Below are 26,201 nucleotides of genomic sequence, written 5' to 3' on the forward strand. Positions count from 1 at the left end.
AACAGCCATTCTGTCTTGTTGCATGAGAGGAAGTCTAATATCCTCTCCTTCACCTCAGTGGAGATGCCTGCTAATAGGTTCCTTTCCCATTCACTTTGGTCTTTTATCTTTTTAAAACGAGAAGCAGACGTTATGCAGTTTGGTAGCTCAGTCTCTTTTGTGCAGGGATAATCTCAGCCCAATTAAAAACCTGGGGAATGAATCTGATTAATCGAGCCCACAAATTTCCTATTTTGTCTATGCATGCAAAAGTGAGGAAAAGAAATACATATTTGTAGAAACGATATACTGCTGTATCCTATATCATACATAAGAAAGCATCTTTCTTGAATGTCACAGCAAAATAGCTCGTGTTCTGTTGCATATTGCCTTCTAATCCAGTATTTTCACTTATCTTGCATTCTGCTTGCCAATGAAGTAATTTTGCATATGCTATGTAATATCCTTTCTCGGCTGTTGTTATCATGCGGCTGTTTTAGAAGGAAGCAACTAAGCTGCTGGTTAGAATTTTCAGAGCACATTCTGCAATTAAGTAACCTTCAGGTGCTTAATTAGATCTACAAAGAGAATATAAATACTGCAATTACCCTGAAAAATATTTAGGTAATAATATCTCTTATAAAAATCAACAACTATTATTCAAAGACCTTCGTAAGCAGTGATAATCTCAGCAACCTTTATGCTTCTGTAATGTTGATGTGTCTGAAATATTGCTGTTGTGCAATCTCTTATAGATGGGACTGCTCCTAACCTTGTGTTCCATAGACATATCTTGGTTATTTCATTCATCACTGTTCAGGCACCGTGAATCTAGGAATAAATTAGTGTGGAAAGATTTTTTCTCATCATCATCCTGAATAGTAGCATTGTTTGTCAAGCACCATGTATATATTGTTCTTATGGATTCAGTGATCATTGTTCAGCCAGGTGCAAATGAGAGATAGTCTATTTGATCATTCATCTCCCTTTTGTTGGGTGACTGTGATGGGTCATTCAAACCACCGCCAATGGGATTACAAGGTCCACAGGCTGTCTGTCATGCCCCCGTTGGAGCCTGAATCTGCAGCGGAAGATGAGCTGGCACAAGAACTGACAGCGAGTGAAAGGGTAGCTCTCTTGGAGGAAACTGGGGAAGGGCAGAGTCAGTCCAGGAAAGGCTTTTTTGCATTAGTAAGTCCTGCAGGAAGGGAGGAACAGAGGCAGGATGAACAGGAGAGACAGAGCTCAGACAAAGAGCAAGAACCACCCCTCCTGATGCAAGGGCTCGGAGAGTGCAGAGAAAGCATGATCAGCGCAGACTGAGCAGGCTACTCACGAGGTGAGTGCCCCTCCCCATCTTCACCAGGCACACCTGGGGAATGAGACTTAAGGAGACCCTGTGGGGAGGAGCATTTGTCAGGAACAAATGCTCAGTTCCTGAAGTGTTGCGTCCCGATGTTTGAACTTGCCAAAAGTCTTTGCATTCCTTTTGGTGTTCTGGACTAATGACCTGGATCTTTTGCTCCCCGAACTCCTTGTTTTGCCAAATACATTTGGGATTTAGTGCCATGCAGCCTTGGTGCAGACAGCACTGGGCTGGACTAATTGCAGCCAGAGGCTGCTTGAGGTTTGTGTGGGGGTTTGTTATCACTCTGTTCTGGGACTTGCCAGAAACGTTTGTTTGTTTGTTTGTTTGTTTGTTTGTTTGTTATATTTCTATGCTGCCCACTCTCTGAGGACTCTGGGCGTCTTACACCAAAGACAGTATACTAAATAGCATATTGCCCCCTAACAATCTCTGTCCTCATTTTACCCACCTCAGAAGGATGGAAGTCTGAGTCAACCTTGAGCCGGTGAGATTTGATCTGCTGATCTGCTGAACTAGCAGACAGCTGAAGTAGCTGCAGTACTGCACCCTAACCATTGCGCCACCTCGGCTCTTATCAAGTGGGAGTGTTTGGGGAGATTTGGAGCAATAAAGAGGCAGTTTGAACTGCTAACTGTTTGTGTTATCTCTGTGCCATGCCCTGGGTCATCACACTGTCTTTGGTGAGCAGTTTCTCTTTGGCCGGGTAAAGAGATTAAGTCTCTCAAAGGGTGAGAAAAAAACCCACAGAGATTTTGGGAGCTTTGAAAATTACCTTTCAGCTGCTGTATTGATGAGGTTCTTGCATGGAGTGAAGAAATGATTTTATTCAATGATTTTAACTATTATAATAATACAGGGAAGTAGAAGGCTATCTGGCAAGGCTAAGATCAGGGAGGAGTGTTTGATGAGAAACCAGATAACGTGAGATAACCACACCACTGTAAGTATCTGTAATTGCAAAGCATTGTGAAGGCATATTTGGCATCTATCTATCTATCTATCTATCTATCTATCTATCTATCTATCATGAGATACCCACTTCTTACTCAGTTGGGTATGTCTTCTGGTCCTGTAGCTTTCGCTAAAAGCTTGATTACTTACAATTGACTGTTACATTATATAAAACTTTAAACAAAATTTTGCAAACAGAAACCAGTTCCTTTTAACAGCTTATCCCCCATTGGCCCCAATCATATTTTTGTTTTTCAAGAAATTGAAACTTATGTTTGGGTTATGTTCTAACTCATATCTGTCCATAAGGATCTACTTACAGTGAAATATCCAGATGTGTTCCAAGGAGGATTTATGACAGAATCCTACATAAAGAATTTTCATCCCTAGCCATGAAGATGGAACCTGAAGGTCCAAGACATAATAAGTCTTTAATAAGTGCTGAAATTAATAAGATGAAATATGTACTGTATCTTTAAAATGGCCCAGAAAGTATGTTATGTCACACTGGTAACATTTGAGGCTTAAAATCAGTGGTGGGATTCAAATAATTTAACAATCGGTTCGCCCAGGGTCAGGTTGGCCATTGTGGGAGGCATGGCCCATCCCCGTCCTCCAGCTCTGCTGCACATGTGGGAAGAGCTTCCCGCGATGGCCAATGTGACTCTGGGTGAACCAGTTGCTATCAAAGTGGATCCTAGGTACTGCGCTGCAATGGAGAAATACGAAATGGAGCGGCCGGCACAAGGGAAGGAGCAGGAGCAGGGAGAAGAAAGAGAGAAAGCGGCCTCCTTCCCTTGCGCCGGCTGCTCTGTTGTCTGTTTCTCCAGCGCAGCGCAGTGCTGTGGAACTTGCCCCACCCACCACCACCCAGATGGCCTCGCTTCCCCCAAGAAAGTTGATCAAAGAAAGAGAATTCCATCACGTGCTGAATGCCATAATTAAACCATGGCTTCCTAAGATGCCATCTCTGTTACTGGATAAAGCAAGGAGGGCGACTCAAGGCAGCGAGCACCTCCAGCCCCAACAAAGTGAGAAAAGAATAAACGTGAGAGCAGTGCTCACCCGCATCCCTTTTCCGCCCTCGAACAGTGTGCTTCTCCTAAAAACCCCTGGTTTGATGCGCCTGCCCACTCTGCCTCTTTCCACGGCGCCCCTCCCATGCCCATGTTCAGCTTGTTGGCACCTTTCCTCAGCAGCATCTCAAACCCATGAAGGATGAGAGGGCAGCTCCTGGCCTGCGTGGTGGACTGTGGCACTGGGTGAGCCCAGACACACACACACACACACACACACACACACACACACACACACAGGGATGAATGGGGCAGAGGTGGGTTTCAGCAGATTCTGACTAGTTCTGGAGAACCGGTAGCAGAAAGTTTGAGTAGTTCGGAGAACTGGTAAATACCACCTCTGACTGGCCCCACCCCCATCTATTCTCTGCCTCCCAAGTCTTAGCTGATTGGGAGGAAATGGGGATTTTGCAGTAACCTTCCCCTGGAGTGGGGAGGGAATTGAGATTTTACAGTATCCTTCCCCTGCCACACCCACCAAACCACACCCACAGAACCGGTAGTAAAAAAATTTTGAAACCCACCACTGGAATGGGCAGTTGGCTTCCAGTGCCAGAGAGGGCAGGGAAAGGAATCTGCCGGGCTGCCGGTACAAACCGGCTGAATCCCACCACTATTTAAAAGCCAACTGTTTGGTGTAAATTTCTGAAATTATTCTTCAATTACTTTTTTTTTTTAACATCTATTCACTGCAAAAAGGTTGGGGTTGTTTTTAGTTGTTAATTTGGCTAATTTAACTTCTGTGGGAGTGAACAGTTACTACAGCCTACAAAACCATATGTATCTTATAGTTAGGATGGGAGGCTTTTGATACAATTAAAATGCTGGTAGGTTTTTTTTTTATATAAGGCTTTAATATTATATAAAAGCATGATATATGTTCAAAGAACGGCACCATATTTCTGAAATGCAAAATAGTTTAGCAATAAACAATTTTAGATTCTTCTGTTTAACATCAAGATATTAATGTTATAAATAATTTTGGTTTAAATGTGTTTTTTTTTTTTCAAATGGTGGTGTTCTAGCCATCGTGATGAACAGCAAAAGGTTAGTTGCAAAAGAAGTTAGTCCATTCCTTCATAAGGAGGATGCCTTTTACAAGAAGGATAACGTAACTTAAATTTTTTTAAGTAGCACTGCAGTTCTTTAAGTTGACTTCTTATCATCATTTGCTTTCACTTACTTGATTGTCAGAAGTTCAGGGTGATAGAACAGATGTTGGGTGTTATAATTCATTATATTTCTTTTCAGTTTTTATATTTTCAAATTAACCTGCTTTGCACAAAATCAATATTCAAAATGCTTTTGCAGTCATTCACCAACATACAAAGCGCTGAAAAAAATTTGAATTGCCCAATGTGACATTCCCTACTGAGTTTCAGTATTTGCTAATCCAGTGTTAATGGCGATTTTATAGAATATAAAGTAACACGAATAACAACAATTCCATTACAGTTCAAATGAGAAAATTGTGATTACTTTATTATTTCATTTCATTTTCATTTTTGTACTAATGTAATTGTAGAAGGGGACTACTGTATCAAGGATTCAGAGTGGTACCAAATTTCATTGGTAATAACAATATTTCCTTGTGCAAGCACAAATATTGTAACCTAATGAAGAACTTGATACTGTCATCTTTGTGATTCAGAAATGTGGAAAAAGAAAGCTGCTAATATTCAATGCATTTTATTTAAATGCACAGTTAAGTTGGAAGAATGCAGGTATAAAATAATAATAATAATACACAGGTCTCATTTTAATATCTTTTTAGATTTTAGAATGTTTTTTGTGTACAGATTCAAGATAGTGCACTTCCTGCAAAATAAGATTTTTTTTTTCCAGCTGGAATTATCTCTGGTTGCAATAAGTCTCGATAGCAGAGTTGACCATTACATAATTGTTTAGAATGAATATTTTTCTCTTTCTCTATTTCATATCTTTAGGGTATTCAGTTAACTCCTAGACGATGGCTAAACCTGCAAGAATACCAGAGTAAGAAATTGATGGCTGATCATGGGGTCACAGTTCAGAAATTCTTCGTGGCTGACACTGCAAATGATGCTATTGAGGCTGCTAAAAGATTACGTAAGTTGACTAATCATAGAATTAAGCCCTCATTGGCTATTAACCAGCCTGAAAATTAATTTACGCTGCAGTAAATAAGTATGCATAGTTACTGTGATCTTCAAAGCTGGAGCATTTTTTATTCTGGAGAATAGAAATGTGTGAAGAAAATGAACATGTGTTCATTTTTGGATTTTTAACCCTTACAGTCCAGATATTCCGAATGGTTACAGTAAAGGTATTATTATGTAACTGTTCCAATGGCTTTCCAGGATTTAATTTCATTCCTTTGAAACAATTTTTATAGTAATGTCAAGCGTAGGGAATCAGGATTCCAGGCAGTTCAAATGAATTTATAGGTTTATTGTAAGCTTAAGCTCTCTACAAGCCATGGTGGCGCAGTGGCTAGAGTGCAGTACTGCAGGCTACTTCTGCTGCCTGCCGGCTGCCTGCAATTTGACAGTTCAAATCTCACCAGGCTCAAGGTTGACTCAGCCTTCCATCTTTCCAAGGTGGGTAAAATGAGGACCCAAATTGTTGGGGGCAACAGGCTGACTCTGTAAACCACTTAGAGAGGGCTGTAAGGCACTGTGAAGCGGTATATAAGTCTAAATGCTATTGCTATTGCTACAACAATCTGAGCTACTAATGGTCAAAGGGAGTTGGTAGTAGATAAGAGTCAATGGGATTCAAGGTGGGCTGGACTTAGATCCATTGTGGGTGCGAAGGGACTCGAGACTTACGATGCATTTGACCACTCCCTTGGGCTCATCATGGTGATCTCCTATAAGTAAACATGGATAGCGAGCACTGATAGAATTGTAACCAAAATGGAAGATAACACTATATCTGGGAGAATTGAGAAATTTGCAGAAGTCCTTTAATTCCAGCAGGTATAAACGCAGTGAGAAAAAAAATAATGCAAAAAATATTTTGAATAAAAGATACTATAAGGGACTAATCAACACAAAAATATTATAATGAATGTATAATTTAATTTATGTATATGATGTGATTTGTATAGCTACCTATCTCATACAAGTGATTCTGGGTGGCTGACAAGGATTGAAGCACAATCAAACCCACAAAATGTAACCCTAGGCCTCTGAGGATAAACAGTAACCCTAGTCTCAGAAAAAGGCCTACTGATAACAGCAGAGTTTATTTATCCATCTGTTCCAAAGGTCTGGAGAAATAGGTAAATCTTCAATGCCTTGCAAAAAAGCTAATAGGAATGGAGCCACCTGAATCTCCAGGAGATGCTGTTTCACAGGGTAGGTCTTGCCACCAAGAAGGCTTGACTCCAAGATCTGAAAAGATGACATTGTCCAATAGATGGGAGCTGGAGCATGCCACCTTTGCTAATCTGGTGGGGCAATCAGAAACAATAGAAGAAACAATAGAAGAAACATAAGTACCTTGGTCCTGTGCCCTGGAGGTTTTATAGGTGATGACCAGCATCTTGAATTGCACCTGGAATCTTAAACTGGGAATCAGTGCAACTCACAGAGCAGCAAAGTTGTATGAATATAACAAGAAACACTCTAAACTGCTTGCGCGACTGCATTCTGCGCCAGCTGCAGCCTGTGAATGTTCTTCAAAAGCCAGCCCTATTGTGAAGTTCAGTATAGTAATCCAGCTAGGAGCTGATCAGTATTCAATCAGTATTCAGTATTTTTAAACATCCACATCTGTAAATACACTCATACGTATTATTTAATACACCTGCCTGTGCAAACACAAATACTCACAAACTGTCCAGGGGAGGAGAACATCAAAAAGCAACTACAATGGAGGAGGTTAAATCACTTCTCCCATGTGATTGTCAAACTGCTTATTTTAAAGTAAAAATCAAAGAGTCAGCTATACCATTTGCATTTAATGTAATGTAGTTTGACACGTTACGCGTGCTTAACTGTGAGAAATAGATAGTCTAAATTAGTGATCTGGGTTCTCATATACAAACTTGCTCTTCCGTATCTGAAAGTTGTTTTACTAGTCATTCTTCAAATTACAGTGATAAAAGGTAGAATAATATCATATGTGCCACTTCAGCAGATTAAATGAGAATGCTCTTGTGTGAGGCTCTGAACCTTACATGTTTAATCTCTCCCTTTTCTTCTCTCATCAGTTCCCTTTAATGACTGCTGAGCTCAGAAAAGCTCTTGTAGCGAACCCACTGATTGCTTTCAACTTGAGATATGATACGACTTAATAAGTAACAGAGTTATAAATAGGACAGCAATCATATATACCTATTATAGTAAAAAAAGAGAGGGTGAATCTGTGGATTGAGTAATGTTCCTACAGCCTGACATTTCATGGTTTATTAATGATATTGTCATTGATTATGGTTATGATTACAAGAGGGAGCAAATGTATACACACACACACTATACATGTTGCTTTAGAGAAAAAAGAAGTAGGGAATATATGGCACATAATGATCTGAAGAACTTCAATGTGGAATATGCAGCAGTTCACACAAGGGATAGGTGAGCACAGTTTTGACCTCTCTGTCTTTTCTAGATCATACCCTCATCATTCCCCCATTACCTGTTCTGCTTTAACGGGGTAGTTGGGGCTGTGGCTAAGGCAGGGTGGGGGTGGGCAAGCCTTTCTTTCAAGATGCTCTACAGTGGGCTTGAAAAATTTTAGCAAGGGGTTCTCTGCCCAGTTGCTGGGTGGGCGTGGCCATGGTGGGTGTGGCCTAATCGGCCTTTTGCACCACGGCGGAGGGGGCGTTTTTCCCCTCCCTGGGCTCCGGAGGCTTTCCTCAAGCCTCCAGGAGGGCAAAAACATCCTCTCCAGGCTCCAGAGGTCCTCTGCAGCCCTTCCCAAACTTCTGGTAGGCCCGTTTTTTGCCCTCCCCTAGCCGCCGTGTGCGGCCTGCACTTAGCTGCATCCAAAACGGGCCATCAGGGGACTCCTGGGAGGGGAGGGGGGGGCAGCCAGGAGTGGGATTTGGGGGTTCTCCGAACTGCACAGAAACTTAGCTAGAGGTTCTCCCGAACCCCTACAAAGCCCACCCCCGTCTACAGGTAATCCTCACCCACAGTTGGCATAGGACAGAAACTTCTGTCGCTAAGCAAAGTGGTCATTAAGTGAGTTGCACCCAATTTTATGAATTTTTTAGCCACGATGGTTAAGCAAATCTGTCTTCCCCTGACTTGCTTGTCAGAAGGCCCTTGGGAAGGTTGCAAACGGTGATCATGTGACCCTGGAACTCTGCAACCAATGTAAATACATGCTGGTTACCAAGGACCCAAATTTTGATCATATGACAATGGGGTTGCTGTAACCAGTGCAATGGCTGGACACTTTATTTAATGAATCAACATATTTTTTATATCTCATTTCGAAAAGTGACTTATAACCAGTCCTTGCACTTTTTGAAAACAGTGCATATTCTTCATATTCTGTGTGTATACACTTGCTCGGTCTTGTAGTCAACACCATAATCAATGACAATATCATTAATAAACCATGAAATGTCAAATGTTGCCATTTCGAACAGTCATTAAACAAATGGTCCTAAATTAAAGCCTACTGATATTCCACTCATAACTATTAACTTTCAAGCCAAAGTTAGTAAATCATACGAAAGCAAAAATAAATGTGCTAATTCATTGATTGAATTGAACCATTTCATATATTTCATTTCTGAATGCACATCCCCTGTGAGGTTATTGTTCATATCATTTAACATAATCGAATACACAATAGATTAATTGTTTAGCCTTCTTCATTTTTACTGTAAAGAGAGATAAAGGAGGTAATGGCTAGGTGCCTTATTTGACTAGTATTTTTTAGCAGAATTCAGTTGAATTGATGGAATAAAGTTTAAAACTTACTCTGAAGTGCGTATTTCAAAATTGTTAAACTGTGGTATACTTAATCCAATCTAAAAAGTTGGTATCCTCATTATTTGTCCCACTGTAGTTATATGAGTAAATACAGTGTTATTGCAAATAACAGCCACCACTGCTCTTCCTCAACCCTTGAATTTTGAATGAAATTTGATGTATTCTGTGTTATATATGTTACAAAGTCATCTGGATTGTACTTGCAAAAAGTTATCAGTGTAGCTCACAAATTCTAGCTTCCAGAAGTGAAGAGAGGCAAATTCTAAAGTAAAGAAGGCATAGAAAAATAAAATAAAGAACTCACAGAAATTGAATGTTAACAATATTCGTGAATACTGTAGAAAGAAATGAAAAGAAATATTTAGGATTTTAAAGTTGATCTTTATAATATTAAGAGAGGAGTTATCAACTCTCAGGATGAAGTGCTGGATATTAACTACAATACCACTGCAGATATATACTTTGTTGAATAGTGTTCAATATATTCAATATAGTTTGCACACGCAAATCGCTATTATATGCATAGTTCAGTGAGTATCTTCCAAAATCAAACCTGGAATTAACTAAAAGGATGGCAGTGTTTGCATACTGTAGCCCCAAATGAGGTTTTTCCCCATCAAATTAACTTTATTTATTTTTAATAAACATATCTAATACTCATCCCTCCTCCTATTTTCCCCACAACAACCTGTGAGGTGAATTGGGCTGAGAGAAAGGGAATGGCCAAAGTCACTCAGCCAGCTTTCATGCTTAAGGCAAGACTAGAATTCACTGTCTCCTGATTTCTAGCCTGATGCCTTAAAGCCAGTCAATAGATAAAATATATTTACACTCACAAAACCTTTTCAAATCATCACCCTATGGCAAGCTTTGCATTATTTATGCCCTGTATCTTGTCATCATCTTTTTCCTGTAGTGCTTTTACTCCTGACAATAAAGACTTCAGGAGCCTTTGTTAGTTCAGATGAGTAAAAGTGTCACATTGTCACTGGATCTGGAGAAGTTTCCTTCAGGTATATGGTTTACAGTCTTTTCAGTTGAAAAGACGTGGTGTGTATTCTGGTTTTATCTTTATTCTTGAATGTTCATGCTCCTCTCATGTTTTAATGTTTCCTTTTCTCCAAATCTTTATTTTTATTGTATTCTTATCAGGCCCAGTCTTTATCTTCTCATGTTGGTTTAGTCACACAACTGTAAAATGGTTCTGTTGAGAACTTCTATCTGTTTACTGGATAATAATTGGATAGTACTTAAATAATAATAATGACACTTTAGATAGTAACTGAAGTCGGGGACAGATTTATCCTGATACGTTCAATAGGTTTCTTAATTAATGGTTTCCCTCGAAATACCGAAAAGTCACTAAAAGTATAAAGGGGGAAAGAAATAAAATTGTTTATAAATAACTTTAATAGGACTGTTTATTGTTTTTTCATCAGATGAAGCATAACGGATGTCTAGAAAATTACAGTAAAGTTCATGTTATTAAAACTTGTCTTCAAAGGGTGTTTAGTAAAAGATCGAACTCAGAGGATCCTTTGGTTTGAACAATTCTCTAATGAAGTTAATGTACAAAAAGAATTGCTGATGAATCAACATTAAGTAATGTTATGTTCCAAGTCAAGAGGCTACAAAAAAAAATGATATACTGTCTTGAAAGTTATCCATAATGGCTGCTGTTTTTAATGACGCAGAATTCAGAAAAAAAACAGGAAACGTACATTTTTGTATCTAATTTTAATGTGGAATAATAAATCAGGATATTTGAGGGCCTACTTCTGAAAGTGTTCTGCGAACAATCAGAATCAATTGTGAACATTGTCATGGACCTTATTGTTAGATATGAGACAAAGAGAGAAAACAGATGGGAACGAATGCGGCAATCTAAAAATATCAGTGTCAATTATCAGTTTATGTTCCACTGAATCTGAATAAACACAACAACATTTGTTAGTTGAATATGCTTTCAGAATTGCTAAGTTTGGGTAGCTGTTTTCTGCAAACAGAACAAGATCCATTTTTCACTTCATCTTGCTGACCTCAGCCTTTTGTTTGGCTAGGCCTGCTTTCAGTTATTTTCTTGCGGCATGGAAACATATTTCAAATTCTCTTTTTCCTAGTCTCTCTTCTTGAATTTTATATCTCCTTCACTTCTTTGTGAGTGAAAGAGAACTTTTAGAGTTTTTACAGGAAAAAAAGAAAAGACTAACACACTTTCAATGAAGAAAACAACAATTAAAAACAATAATCAGCACAAAGACAAATTTACAAAAAGGGGTGGGGGGGCTGACAGGCCCTCTTTGTAGAAGTATGCAGATTATTACAGCAGCAAGATATTTGATTGGCTATAGCACATCTCATCTGTCCATATGAGGTCATGAGATAATTAGGGCATATGAGATGCCCTATGAGATCATAGGGGGCTTGAAAGAAAGAACTCAGTTCGTCTCTAGGGAATGCTATATATCTTATCCCTGTTTTCCAAACTTCTCTTTCCCTAGTATTTTCCCAAGTCTATCAGCATGTCTTGACCTTCTAAATATTTTATGGCTTAACTGACAGTTTAGTTTCCCTGGGAACTTGTATTTGGGGAGAGGTTAATTTTACTTGCCTAATATTTTCACCGTTAGTTGAGGGTTGATTTATTGCTAAGTTAGCCCTTTATTTTCTTTGGGAAGATATTATAGTGTTAGGGCATTGGTCCCCAATCTTTCCAGCTTTGCAGCCTGGTGGGGGAGGGGAAAGGGGAACTGGCCCATGCAAGCCTCAGCTGCACATGTCCACCAGCCAGGCAGTCCGTGACCCCCAGTAGTGAGCTGTGGCATGAGGATTGGGGATCCTTGCATTAGGGATATTTTTCCCAAAATTCCACTTCAACTGCAAATGTTACCCTTCATTTGCAAACATAGATGCAGTTATGCATTGAGCTGGGCTGAAAATGTATGGAGTTGTAAGTTTGTAAGTAAAAGAGGAGATGTTCTTTTTGTGCTTCCCCAAAAAGTAGTCCCTATGTAATGAAAACATTTTTTTACTATCAGTCTGGAACTCTCTGAACTCTGGACGAAGCCCTTGCCAATCCAAGAGTAGAGCTGCTAAACTTTGTTGCTTTGGCTGCTCATATTGCTGGATTTATAATCCCCTTAAAGTAGTAATCAAAGACATGTTAAATGTTTCAACCAAAAGCATTCAAATTCCTGACTGTGATCAGAGTATAGTCCAATTTTGCTTTGCCAAAGGAGAGATTGCTCTCCATGTTTTTCTAGGGGAATATAATGGAGTGTGAAGTAGGAGGAAGAGCCATAGACTAAACATCGATTGAATAAGAGACAGCTGAGCTCACAGAAGGAATGGGGAAGTGGCAAAGATCTCATAAGGGACCCTCTCTAGTTCCTTAGACTGTAAGGTGGGGAGGATATACTTTCTGAGATGCAAGAGTCTGTGAGTGTAGTCATACAATAGATATACAGATAGTACTTCTGGAAGTGCTTCTTGCCTAGACTACTTTACAAGGCTGAAAAGAAGAGAAACTGCATCATTTTCTTCTCTCTGTTGCATTGCAGGTCGTAGCCATTAAACAGCCAACTTTAATAGAGGTGACCTGCAGTGCCATGTTATTCATCTTCATCTCAAGAAGAATTGTTTTTGTATCCCATCAAAAGTGCATGCAAGCAGAGCATGATTTCTGTAGGAAGAGGCAAAAATCTCCTATTAGATCCCTCTCACCAGAAAGAGGGCTGAGAAAATATCTACAGACCCCTCAAAATTTGGATATAATCTCTTTCAACTTCTCCCCGTTAGAGAGCAATAGCATTTAGCAGTAGCACTTAGACTTATATACCGCTTCACAGTGCTTTACAGCCCTCTCTAAGCGGTTTACAGAGTCAGCATATTGCCACCAAAAATCTGGGTCCTCATTTGGAAGGCTGAGTCAACCTTGAGCCTGGTGAGATTCGAACTGCCAAATTGTAGGCAGCTGGCAGTCAGCAGAAGTAGTCTGCAGTACTGCGTTCTAACCACTGAGCCACCATAGCTCTTGAGAGCATTGCATGCCAAGACAAAGATAGTTTTTCCCCATGCCACCACTTCGCTGAACACTTAATTCTCACAGCACTGTCTCATTTCTCATCTTTTCACATCTTCTAATCTTTCCTACTATCTTCTCCTATTGGTTTCTTACGATTTATCAATTGTTTGTAACTTTATGATTTATGATACACTGTGAGTTTATGGACCAGAGAGAAATAATTTGTGTGTCTGTTCACACTTGGCCAATAAAGAATATTCTGTTCTGTTCTGTTCTGTTCTGTCCTGTCCTGTCCTATCCTATCCTATCCTATCCTATCCTATCCTATCCTATCCTATCCTATCCTATCCTATCCTATCCTATCCTATCTTAATTATTCTGAAGTTTTTTCCCCAGAGTTATGCAGAATCGATATAGAATAAATAAAACCAACAGCCTTAGTGACATCTGTGCCATAGGCAACATTCCCAGTAAAAACCAGTTGTGGTCATTATTCACAAATTTAGGTCATTATGGTATCAGCTGAACCAAAGCAAAATTTTTGAATTAATTTCAAAGCCAGAAAACATGAACCCAACATTCTTCAAATCTTTAATTGCTGTAGTTCATACATTGGGGACAAACGGCCAATTCTTATTAAAAATAACAACAAAAAGTGTCCATTGCAAGGACTAAAATTGAGAAAACTATCCAAAATTGTGGCACCCTCTGGTATCAGGATTTGTGCATGGATCAAGACCTTGATTGATAGAGGATACAGTGCCCACATTCTATGTCCATTGTATCTGCATAGATAGAACAATATATTTCATTGAAGTAAGTGGAGAAACCCATCAGTCGAATCCCCAGACTTTTTTAAAAAGAAATCCTAATCCAACAAACTTCAACATGTTGGAGTCATTGTTTCATGGGTAAGCTTTTTAATAATGACTTTCATATTGCTTATTGATCAGTTGAAGCTAAGCTAAAGGCAGAAAGAGAAACTGAGTAGGTAGATAAGAGTGCTTTCCTTTCCACCACATCCTCTAAATAATTAATCTTGGTAACTGTTAATTATCATTGACATACTGTTCTTCCCTAATATGGCTCATTTACCACCACTTTTGTTTTTGGACCTGGACCAGAAGGAAGAAGGTTTTTTCCCCATGCAATTAATACCGTGTTAATTCTCCATACCAACAAGGTTTTTTGAGGTAAAAGAATTTACATCTGCTTTGGTTTTCCTGAATATTTACACTATTACAAAGTGAATGTTTAACATACACTTTTTTCCTTTAACTAAGTTAAGAATGTAACGATAGTCTAGATTCTCTGATAGAGGTAATCCTTGACTTACAACAGTTAATTTAATGACTGTTCGAAGTGACAACAGCAAAAAGTGACATAACTATTTTTTACACTTAACGGCTATTGCAGTATCCCCATAGTCATGTGATCAAAATTCAAGCACTTGGCAATTGACTCTTATTTTTGATGGTTGCTGTGTCTCAGTGTCATAAAATCACCTTTTGCAACCTTCCGCCAAGCAAAGTCAATGGGTATGCCAGATTCACTTAACAAGTGTGCTACTAACTTAACCATTGCAGTGTTTTCAACTTAACAACTATGGCAAGAGAGTTATAACATGGGGCAAAACTCACTTTGCTAAGCAAGACTTTTGTTAAATAGCAACAGAAATTTTGGGCTCAATTGTCAAGACTACCTGTAAGATCAATATATTTCTTAACTAATTTTTTTAGATGTGGAACTAAAAGAGAGCATGATTTCTCTAATATCTAATAAATGTATAGAAGTTCAGTGATTGATTGGGGATAATCTCTCTTTCTCAGTCAAATTTACTTCACATTGGTCTTAAGAAAGCTACAGTAGGAATATGGCATACATTAGTAAAAGCTCCTGAAGAAAAGTCAGGGTGTAAATAATACATACTGGTATAAATTAAATAAATAAGCAGGCAACCATGACAATAAGGAACTAGGGAATTTGACGAACTAAATATTCTTTTTCTTTGTAGCATTTTCCTGCAAGTGCAGGGTCTGTTTCTTGTCAAATCAACCAAGTGAATTGACTGACTGTCCAAAATCACACAGCTAGCTTTGATGCCTAAGGCAAGACTAGAACTCACAGTTTCCTGGTTTCTAGCCCGGCACCTTAACCACTAGACCAAACCCAAAGTGATTTAAAAGAACCCACCTAAACTTTTAGAAAGTTTCACTGAGGGAGCAAGTGAATTCTGCCTGCCACACACCTTTAGTTATTTTATAACCCTTCTTTGCCACTAAATGTCTTTGAAGCAAATAGATTTATAGTAATGTGAGTAATGGATAGGGGGCTAGCAAATCAAAATCTCATTTCAGATGTTTGACACTAATGTTGTGCTGAGTTACTGTTCCCTGAGTTGGATTTCTGAACAAATTACTAAAGTTGCCAGCTGGAAGTAGAAAAGGAGGCAAAAACACAAACCAAATATTGTTAGAAATGAATGCTGAATTTCACTGTTAACATATGTCATAAAACTCATTTTTTTCAGTCTGGATAGGCTTAAAATCATCACCATCATCATAGAGTTCCTCTGATCTTTCTTTTTCTAGATAACACAGTACCTAATATACACACATGATAGAAATCCACATCCTACTGCATGAAGCACAAAGGAATCAAGTCTTATTTATTCCTGATTTTTTATGATGCATATTACTACTTTTCAGCAGTAATAGTACAAAATAACAGCCTGCGCAATTGAGAATATATTATAGGCTTCTATTTTTATTTTTATTTTTAAAAAGCAATAATACTTATATAAGGAGTACTTTTTTATGAATAATAGTATAACAGAAAAAAATTGAGATTGTTCCTAGTTCTTAGCTGGAGTCAGAATTAACCAGCTCCATTTTTTTCCATGCTGAACTTTTTACTTGTGATGCTCTCTGGGCCAAAAAATTGTATTGCAGTGGATGTATCTACTTTCAATTGCATTCCGTGACTATTGGAACAGCCCAAGAGGTTGGGGAAACTTAGTGATGATGCTGTACATGTCATGAAATCTGTTTTATTTTATTCTAGGACCTTAGTTTGAAGTTGAAGTTTATTAGATTTCTATACCGCCCTTCTCCCGAAGGACTCAGGGTGGTGTACAGCCATATTAAAACACATAGATTTATAAAATTTAAAACCAATTAAAATCAATATATAAAATTGGGCTGCAAATTAAAACATACATACACCCATAATAAAAATCGTATTAGGCCAGTCCAGCTTGCTGGAATAAGAGGGTCTTAAGTGCGCGGCGAAAAGTACACAGGTCGGGGCTAAGACGGAGCTCTAGGGGCAGCTCATTCCAGAGGGCTGAGGGCTGAGGGCTTAGAATTGCTGTTGTGATCTCTCCCCTTTCCTTGTAACAAAAACAACAATTTTAGGTGAGGTGAATGAGAGTAGCTGGCCTAGAATTAACTTGAAGCTTCAGAGTTGAGCAGAATTTAGAATTTCAATATCCCCAGCTCTATTCAGTGCTCACAGTTTTTTTTCAATATCCCTAGAATGTGCTAATTAATTTTCTATTTATGTTCATAAAATGTACTGTCCACTTTTCATTATAAATGTACAGATGTATAGATTACCGCAACCAAACCTTAAATTCGGTTAAGCAAAAGACTTCCTAGACCTGTGATGGAGAACCTGTGGCACGCAGAGCCCTCTCTGTGGGCATGCCAGCCCCAGCCCAGCTCCACCGTGCATGTGCCTTCCACCGGCCAGCTGGTCTTTAGGTCTCTGCTGCACATGCAGGGGGGGTGGGGTGCATGGGGGGACATGCGTGTGCATGCACAGGGAAGGGGTGCATGCGTGGGGAGGTGCAGGTTAGTACAGGAGGCTTTCCAAGCCCAAAATGCTCCGTTTTGGCTTTCAAGTTAGTGCGGGAGGCTTTCCAGGCCCAAAATGGGGCACAGGGGGGCCTCGTGCGGCCCCTCCGCAACCAGTTTTGTCCTGGAAAGCCTCCCAACATGGAAGTCAAAATGGGGCATGGGGTGGAGCGCATATGTGGGGGAAATGTGCGCGTGCATGGGGGTGAGGCGCATGCACGGGTGGGTGCTCACATTGCATTTGGAGGGTTCTGGCATGTGTGTGTATTCACACGCGTGCGCGCTTTGGGCACTCAGCACCAAAAAGGTTAACCATCACTGTCCTAGACTGAATACTTCTGCAAGTTGCCATGATGAAGTAGAATTAATTAGCAATAGACTGCTAAACTCAGAAGATTATTCCTTGAGCAGATTAGTCCCAGTGATGGTCAGGTGCATCTCTATATCATCTTCTTGGAAGTGGCTTACGAAATGACTTGTTGCTGTACAAGTCCATTTAATTAGACGTCTCTTTACTTGAGGTAAGAGGAATTGGGTTTCTTGTGATAGTGCCTGCTGAATCTGAGTAGTCCTTATGGAAGAAGATTCCCACAGGAGAGTCTTAAATTTAAGACAGGAGAATCTGCCTTAAAAAGAAACAGGAAGAGGAAGACGTATCTCTGGCTACTGAATATAATCTGTAGTTTGGGAGATTTTTTTTTTATTATTATTATTATGATAGTGGCATTGTGCGATACTCTAGCTTGTTTTTTGAGAATGTTGCTTTGTGACTGCCTTCTTGCTGTCAGTGCCCGTGGGATTTGACTCAAAAATTTTCTCAGTAGCATGAAATGTGCCAGGACTGACAGTTTGTTTTGACATCCATTTTGCTGTCACTTAAATGTCCCTGAAATACACAGACAAGATGTAAAATTACAGTCATGGTTGAGAAATCATATTTTGTGTTATTTCCATATCTTTTTATTTTTCTTCTTATGTTACATGCTGGCTTTGTAAAGGCTGACCTAAAAAAACAACAACCCATGTATTCACTTTAGATTTATTATTAATCTTCTTTTTATTACTGGAGTCAGTCACATGCGGACGAGTGTCAAATAGTAATCTGTGCCAATACCAATTTGGGAGGTGACTTGATCTATTGCTGGACAAAACATGTGGTTTCTCCCGAGTGCCTATAAAAAAACATTTATCTGGATCCATGAAAACCATTTCCCTGCCTGCCGCTGTTCCTGTATCGCCACACCAGAGAAGAGATACCCTTGCTTATTAATTGATTTACTGAAATCATAGATGCCTTTTGGTCTCTTCCCAACAATATGGTGTCCCTCTTTAAGTGATATAAGAGTACAGGAGATATAGAAGTAAAGGCAGTGAAGAGAAAGAACCCATTCAGTTACAGTATATAGTAGTAGATCTTTCTAGATCTCCAAATGTGAACTAGCTTCTTAAAGGGACAGTAACATCCCAAACAAGCATATCATCTGAATCCTGGAATCACCTTTTGAATTTTGTTTCTGTTTCTTCTCCTTTGTCCAGCCCTTTAGGGAAGCCCTTGAGATATCCATCCCTTGGCTCTCAGGGAACTGGTAGATCAGACTTTCCATAAGGCTGAATGGATATCTCTTAGAATTGTTTTGTCACAGTGTCACAAGAAATAAAACTAGAACTCCTGCAACTAACACCCCAACTTACAGTTCATTGAAGTGGTTAAAGGACACTGAACCTAATGGTAACAAAAACCACTGAGATCTAGTGAAACCAACACAATTATATTTCATCTGTTTCTCCCAGTATAGATTATACATTAAAGTAATCAAGACCATCTCTGCATCAGGTCCAGGTCTAGATTCAGATTTCATAAGATGTTGACAAGCCACTGCTTCTAAGAGTTCTTGGAGCTGCAGCAGGACAGCATTTTTCACCAGTTTGACTAAATATGGAATATTGAACATTATTTTGTAGTTGTTTAAATTAGACAAGCCCAAACATGGCTTCTGTAATAAAGGCCTCATCATCACCCCACCTCCTTTAATTTGCAGGAAATTCCACCTACTTCGGAGAACCATAATGATAGCATTAGCAGGTTTGTACCTTTAGAGATCCAAGCCAAGGGATGATCTGATAGGCAAGGAGTGACACAAACTGCTCAGAGAAGCTTAACTACTTTTGTGAGAGACAAATCATAAAACTGGTTCAGACAAATATTAAATGATGCACCTTGGATACAGGTAGTCCTCAGTTAAGGGCTATTTGTGCAGTGAACATTCAGCATTTTTGATGGCACTGAAGGAATGGTGGTTGCCAGTCCTTGAAGTTCTAGCTGTTCCAGAATCCCCATAGTGACGTGATTGCAATCTGGGTACTTGGCAACCAGCTTGCACTTACAACAATTGCAGCATCCCATGGTCATGTGATTTGTGACTTTCCCTCCTGGATTCTCACAAACAAAGTCAATGTGCAACCCAGAAGGCAAGTTGCTTGGATTAGTCTCCCTCATCCACACAAGTCTCACTGCACTTACGACCCATTTGTAGTCCTGAACCCCTTATTCCAGAGGTCCCCAACCCCTTGTCCATGGACCGGCACTGGACCCAGCATGCCAGAAACTGGGCCGTGCAAACAAGTGAAGTCCCATCCATGGGACGCAGGCAGCATGCGAAACCATGCTCCTTCCAGTCCACAGAAAAACTTCTCTCCATGGAACCAGTGTGGTGCCCAAAAGGTTGAGGGTTGCTGCCTTATATAGATAGTCCTCAACTTATGACTAGTCACTTAAAGAAGTTACAATGGACCTCCTTATGACATATTTTGAAAGTTACAATGGTTTCATGTGCGCATGTACACAAGAGACACCGTCAGATGACTGTATTTTGGAACCTTGGGAATTGGCTCACCTTTACAGCTCTTGGCAGCGCCTGATGACTGAAATTTGCTAGTTTTTTGGCTGATTTTTGGGATTTCCGGCAAAATACACCTATTTGTGAAAATTGATTTGCTCAAAAATTGCATGTTATGCTTAATGTCCACCACAAAAAATAGCAATAGCAATAGTAGTGAGATTTACTGTATATATCGCTTCACAGTGCTTTACAGCCCTCTTTAAGTAGTTTGCAGAGTCAGCATAATTGCCCCCAACAATCTGTGTCTTCATTTTACCAACTTTGGAAGGAAAAGTCAGTTCCACTGCTGTGATGCTCCAACTTATTACCACAACTTAATGACCGTAATTTTGGGCTCAATTATGGTAGTAAATCAAGGACTACCTGTACGTAGAAAGCATATAAATGGAATGAATGGATGAAGATTCTTGTGGAACTGTTCACAAAGGCAGCTCTGTGGTGTCATGTAATAAGGAATCATATAGAATTAGATGTTGGAAAATAGTCAAGGTTTGGGTCAGCAGTGATTTCTTTTTAAAGTTTCATCTGATGCATTTTTTGTTGTATCAGCAAGGCAGTAGACAGTGTAAGACAGCGATGGCGAACCTTTTCAGCACTAAGATTGAATGCTGATGATTTTTTGACCATTGTTTATTATACCACAAATCTTTTAGCATTAGAAGGTGGCTATTTTAAGTTCTATGTTGTGCATTCCCAAGAATCGAAGACTGCAGCAACATAAACATTAAATATATAATTAATAATAGCCATGAAGACAGCAGTTAGACTCTGATAAAAATTCCATAAATATCATCATAGTGAATTTAATGTCTAAACTTAGACAACAATGGCCAATCTTACCATTTGGGATAAAAAAAGAGGTGAGACTCTTATACACACTCACCCCCTCCCCCACCTGCCCCAAGAAAGTTTATAGAATAAAACCTTCTTTTCCTTGCTCAAACGTCCACAAACTATCTCCCGAGTGTTGTCCTTTCAGAGTTTTAAAGTTTTATATGTCTCTTACAAGGTATGAATAAAGATTTATGATCCATCTTTTAAATTCAGATTTTGATGGAGATTTTATTATCTGACCTATAGTTGAAAGAAGCTGTATAATGCAGCATATTAAAAACTTTTAAAGCACCCTAGACAAATGCTGAAGTACAAAATTGTACAGCAGTGGCATAGCAAACTGAATGTCAGGGGAGACATTGGAGATTCTAGACATGGGGATAATGAGTAAAGCAACATGAAAAACAAGATAGTTAACTACGTTTCTTAGCTGATGTAATCCCAAGGAGAAAGCAGATAAATATATTCCATTTTCTGTTCTTTTGCTGCTTTAAACAAAAACAATCTGTAATCTCTTGTTGGTGAAGTAGTAAATAACTTCAGTAAACAAGTAACATGTGATATAATTCATCTTTCTGAATGGGTTGATAGCACAAGTAAATTGGATATTAAAAACTAATGGCCCAGTTTTTAACATTAGCAAGAAGGCACTCTTGTGTAAAGTGACTGATCAAGAAAGGGGTCTTGGAATTATAGTGGACCACCAGAGGAAGATGTGATACACTCAACACTTGATAAGCTATTGCTGTAAAAAAAGACATCTTCCATGCTTGTCATTAATAGGAAGGGAAGAAATAGAAAATAGAATGGTTGAAGTATTAGTATCATTATACCAGCCTTGGTGTACAGGTAGTTCTTGTTTAATGACTGCCTCATGTAGTGACCATTCACAATAACAATGGTGACAGAAAAGTCACCTGTACAGACCTTCACAGATCTCTAAAACAAAGGAAAGCTAAAGTAAGAAAATAGTGTTGGTTTCATAGCTCACAAGAAATCTGACCATGTCTCAGTAACAACAGCCAATCAAACAGTCCAAAACCAGACCATGACTCAGAAATATCTGAACAATCAACACTAATTTACATCACATAGACGGTTCTTAAAACCAAAGACCATGTCTCTGTAACAACAGCCAATCAATCAAACAGTCTGAAACCAGACCATGACTCAGAAGTATCCAAACAAACAACATCCACACTAATTTGCATCACATAAAAAGCTATTTAAAGGCCAGTGCTCTGACAGATGAACACAATTCAAAATGCACTGACGATGTCTCCTCGAATGGTGATGAAATATTTGCAGCCAAATTGTCAGGTTCGGAGCTCAGACCAACAGCCCAACTACTAACCCAAGCTACTAATATTCAAATACATTTCAACCAGTATTGGTTTCATTTAGGAGTTGCTTTGCTTAATGATTGAATTGCCAGTCCAAATTGTGCACAGTTCTGTTCCTCATATCTTAAGAACTATATACAACGTTTTGGGTTTTATTCCTATTTCCTACAGTTTCACTAATGTTGTGTCATTTGCAGTTTTGATATATATTTTCCCCACTTTTATTCTAGTTATTGATACAAGGGTTGAAAAACAGAGGATCCAGGGCTAGCTATTTTGACATTCTGTTTAATACCTCTCTGGTATTTGATGTGGAGCCTAAATGAATATTCTGGGATGATTTTTGAGTCAGCTATATAGAAAGCCAGTTTGAGGTAGTGGCTAAGACATCAGGTTAGAAACTGGGAATTGAGTTCTAGTCCCACTTTACGCTGGGTGACCTTGGAGCAGTCCCTTCCTCTCTACCCCAGGAAGAAGGCAAGGGCAAACCATTTCTGAAAATGTTGGCCCCCAAAACTGCAGGGACTCTGTCTGTCTGTCTGTCTGTCTATCTGTCTGTCTGTCTGTCTGTCTGTCTGCTTTGACTTTCATATCCCCCAAAGTTCTGACATAGATAAAAAATGATCCACTTATAAATGGCTATTCAGCGATTGTGTCTGTATATGCATGTACACATATGTAAAAAAAACCAGACCGTTTTCAAATATTAATATTAAAGTAGCTTGGTTTATACTTTCCCTTATCTCTTTTTATTTTATGAAGATAGGAGCAACATTTACTTTTCTCCAACCACCTGACACTTCACTCTTTTCCAGGATTTCTCAAACATAGCTTCACCCAGACGGGCAGTTAGTTCCCTCAATGTCAGAGAATGCAGTTCATTTGTTTCTGGAAATCTAAAATCAATCGGAGAAAATAAGTATTGCCTGGCTGTGTTTCTGTCATTCCTAGCCTTCAATCCTATTTCTTCCGGTTGCTGTTGTACAATTTCTTGGTGGAAACTTGATGGGTGAGCGAACGTGGCTAAGCGTAAGAACTTGCATGTTAAAAGCGCATTGTTCATACATTATTCACCGTTTCTCTATTTGTCATCAACACATCATGACAAAAAAAAAGGGCTAAAAGGTTGCACGTTAACAACAGCTGGCATGGAGGTTATGTTTAGGTCATATCGCCTTCATTTAACAGTAGCACATTGATTATAGAAATTTCTAGATAGGCTGTTACTGCCAGAGAGTAATAAAAGATCTGCTTCCAAGTTAAAATTTCATTTGCTTCAGAGCCCAGATGATACACTATCCTCAGTGCACTCTTTCCATAATAATGAAATAAGCACTTGGCACTTAGTATGAAATGTTACCAGGCTTGCAGAATATTTCGGCAATTCTAATTATAAAGCAATACTTGGTAACCTCTTCATACCTATTATCCTTTATCAGTTAATTAGCTGTTCTTTAGTTTCCAAATTACAACCCGGGTGGTAAAATGGTGCTCTTTTGCTTAAATGGCTTAGATTTTGCAGAAGCTACTATGGGCTTCAAGTATAAATTGGATGGATATGCACAGGATTACTCTCCTGTAGGTGATTTTTAAATTTGTTTCACCTTTGTTTATCGTTACCTCTTATAAAGATAGTCACCCAGAATTACTGATTTTTTGGGGGGGGTCTGTTTCTACTTAATTTTGAAAATGTGTTGTAATTTTCAGCTCTTTTCTGGGTGTAGAGATCAGAAATCTGTCACCTCTTTTTTCTTTTCTAAATGAATTATTTTCAGGAGAACTTCCACAAAACCTATCTTAAGCCTTGAATGATACTTTAAGGCAGGGTTGTCAAACTCGATTTCATTGAGGGCTGCATCATGAGTGTGTTCGGCCAGGGGAGCATGGCCGGGGGGGGCATGGCCAGCTTGAAGCCACAGGGGCACCTGTGGTGGCCCAAGTGCTCTACCAATGAAAACAGGCTCGCAAGCTCCGTTTTTGGGTGTGACGGCCTCCTGCAACCCTCTGCCAGTGAAAACAGAGTCTCCGAGGGCTGCCCGTGGCCCTCCCAAGTTCTGTTATCGCTGGCAGAGACACTGTGGGCCAGTCCTTCACTGTTTCCAGGGAGGCTCCGTGGGCCAGATCTAAGCACCCCGTGGGCTGGATCCGACTTGCGGGCCTTGAGTCTGACACCCCTGCTTTAAGGAGTATAAACAACTGCAAGGTTCACAGAATACTAGGTTTACTTCGCCTAAATTTTAAAACTAGGAATGCTCATATTAATGTGAACTACAATAGCTAATGAATGCATTACAATAGCTCCTTTCCTTCCATACCTCCTATGTACAGAGATGGATAAAAGTTGGTGAACCCTTCAAATTATTAATATTTCTGCATAAATATGACCTAAACGATGAACTGCTAAATCATTTATTTTCGAATTTGATAACTTTAAGAGATGTGGACTTCCCACAGATGCTGCCATAAGAATTCTGGGAGTTGAAATCCACACATTTTACAGTTGCTAGGTTTGAAAAACTGTGTGTGAAACAAATGAGTTTCATTAAATGAATTGGTAGATTGCTTGTGACTCATTTGTTTCATTGGGTTTTCATAACAAGTTTTAGGACTTGTATGGCTGTTCATTTCTCAGGCCTTGCCTCCAGCCAATTATGCTTAGGGGCCAGAGGGAGGGAGGAAAGAGAATAGGGATGCCCCTCTTCCATCTTCCCTTGCACAATGCAGCTTTCTGGGAAGTATAGTTGCAAAGTGTGGTGGCCCAGAAGTGGCCATAATTTCCCCAAAATTCTTTCCCACAGGAATCATGGGTCCTAGCATTCTGTATATTAGTCCATTTAAGTTATTTTGATTCAGCAATTTTTGCCCTATACTTTCCAATTTTGCCTGGTTGAAGATTATGAACAGACACAAGAGTTTTCATAGCATCTAGATTATATGACTGGAGAATAATACATTCATGATTGTTTTATTTTACTTACATTTTCATATAAACGGAATGGACATTATTTAGTCTGCTCCGGTTCCATCACTACTTTTTAAAATGTGCCGTTCAGAGGCCAAATGCAGCACACAGTTTAGGAATTGAACATTTTTATTTCCAATCATTTCCAATTTATCACCCCAACTCACCTCACTGGGTTGCTGTTGTTGTTGTTGTTGTGGGGAGCTAGTTTGGTCTAGTGCAGGGGTTTCCAACACCCTGCCTCCTCCCGCCAGTCCCTGGACCAGCACTGGTCCGTGGCATGCCAGCAACCTCCCATCGACCCGTGCGCTCCCACAGAGAGGGCCTCCTCAGGGTGCCATCAGCCAAACAATGTAGGCTGGTGACCCCCAGGGGGAGGGCCTTCTCTGTGGGGACACCTACCCTATGGAACCAGCTGCCCCCAGAGATAAGGAGAATCCAAGACCTTGGTGCCTTCCGCCGTGCCCTTAAAACTTTCTTTTTTCAGCAAGCCGGGCTGGCTTAACACATTTTTTTTTAAAATATTTTAATTGGTTTATCTTTTTAAACTGGGCCAAATTAATATATATTCTTTCAATTGTTTTTAATGTTTGTATTGTATGTTTTTATCTGGCTGTACACCGCCCTGAGTCCCTTGGGAGAAGATGCGGTATATAAATTTGAAATAAAATAAAAAATAAAATAAAAACTGAACTCTGCGAACAAGCAAAGCCCCGTCAGCGTGATGCAGGCAGCACACAAAACCACACCCGCTCCGATCCATAGAAAAACCTTTCTCCACGGAACCAGTCCCTGGTGCCCAAAAGATTGGGGGCCACTGGTCTAGTTAAAGCACCAGGCTAGACACCTGGATGTTGTGAGTTCTAGTCCTGCCTTAGCCATGAAAGCCAGCTGGGTGATCTTGAGCCGGTCACTCTCTCTTAGACCAGGGTTGTTGTGGGGAAAATAGGAGGAGGAAGTGTGTTGGATTATA

General features: G+C 39.6%; 1 protein-coding gene across 1 annotated transcript in view; it reads left to right on the top strand.

The window, feature by feature from the left end:
* Positions 1-26,201, top strand: part of SUCLG2 (succinate-CoA ligase GDP-forming subunit beta) — a 257,944-nt gene that overhangs the window by 71,029 nt on the left and 160,714 nt on the right. Inside the window, exon 2 of the mRNA XM_034440607.3 lies at positions 5,322-5,463. Within this exon, the coding sequence (XP_034296498.1) occupies positions 5,322-5,463 (142 nt within the window). The remainder of the gene's footprint in view (positions 1-5,321; positions 5,464-26,201) is intronic.

The sequence above is a fragment of the Pantherophis guttatus genome, chromosome 2, assembly GCF_059756535.1.
Source record: "Pantherophis guttatus breed Tessera chromosome 2, ASM5975653v1, whole genome shotgun sequence".
In the NCBI taxonomy this organism is placed as follows: domain Eukaryota; kingdom Metazoa; phylum Chordata; class Lepidosauria; order Squamata; family Colubridae; genus Pantherophis; species Pantherophis guttatus.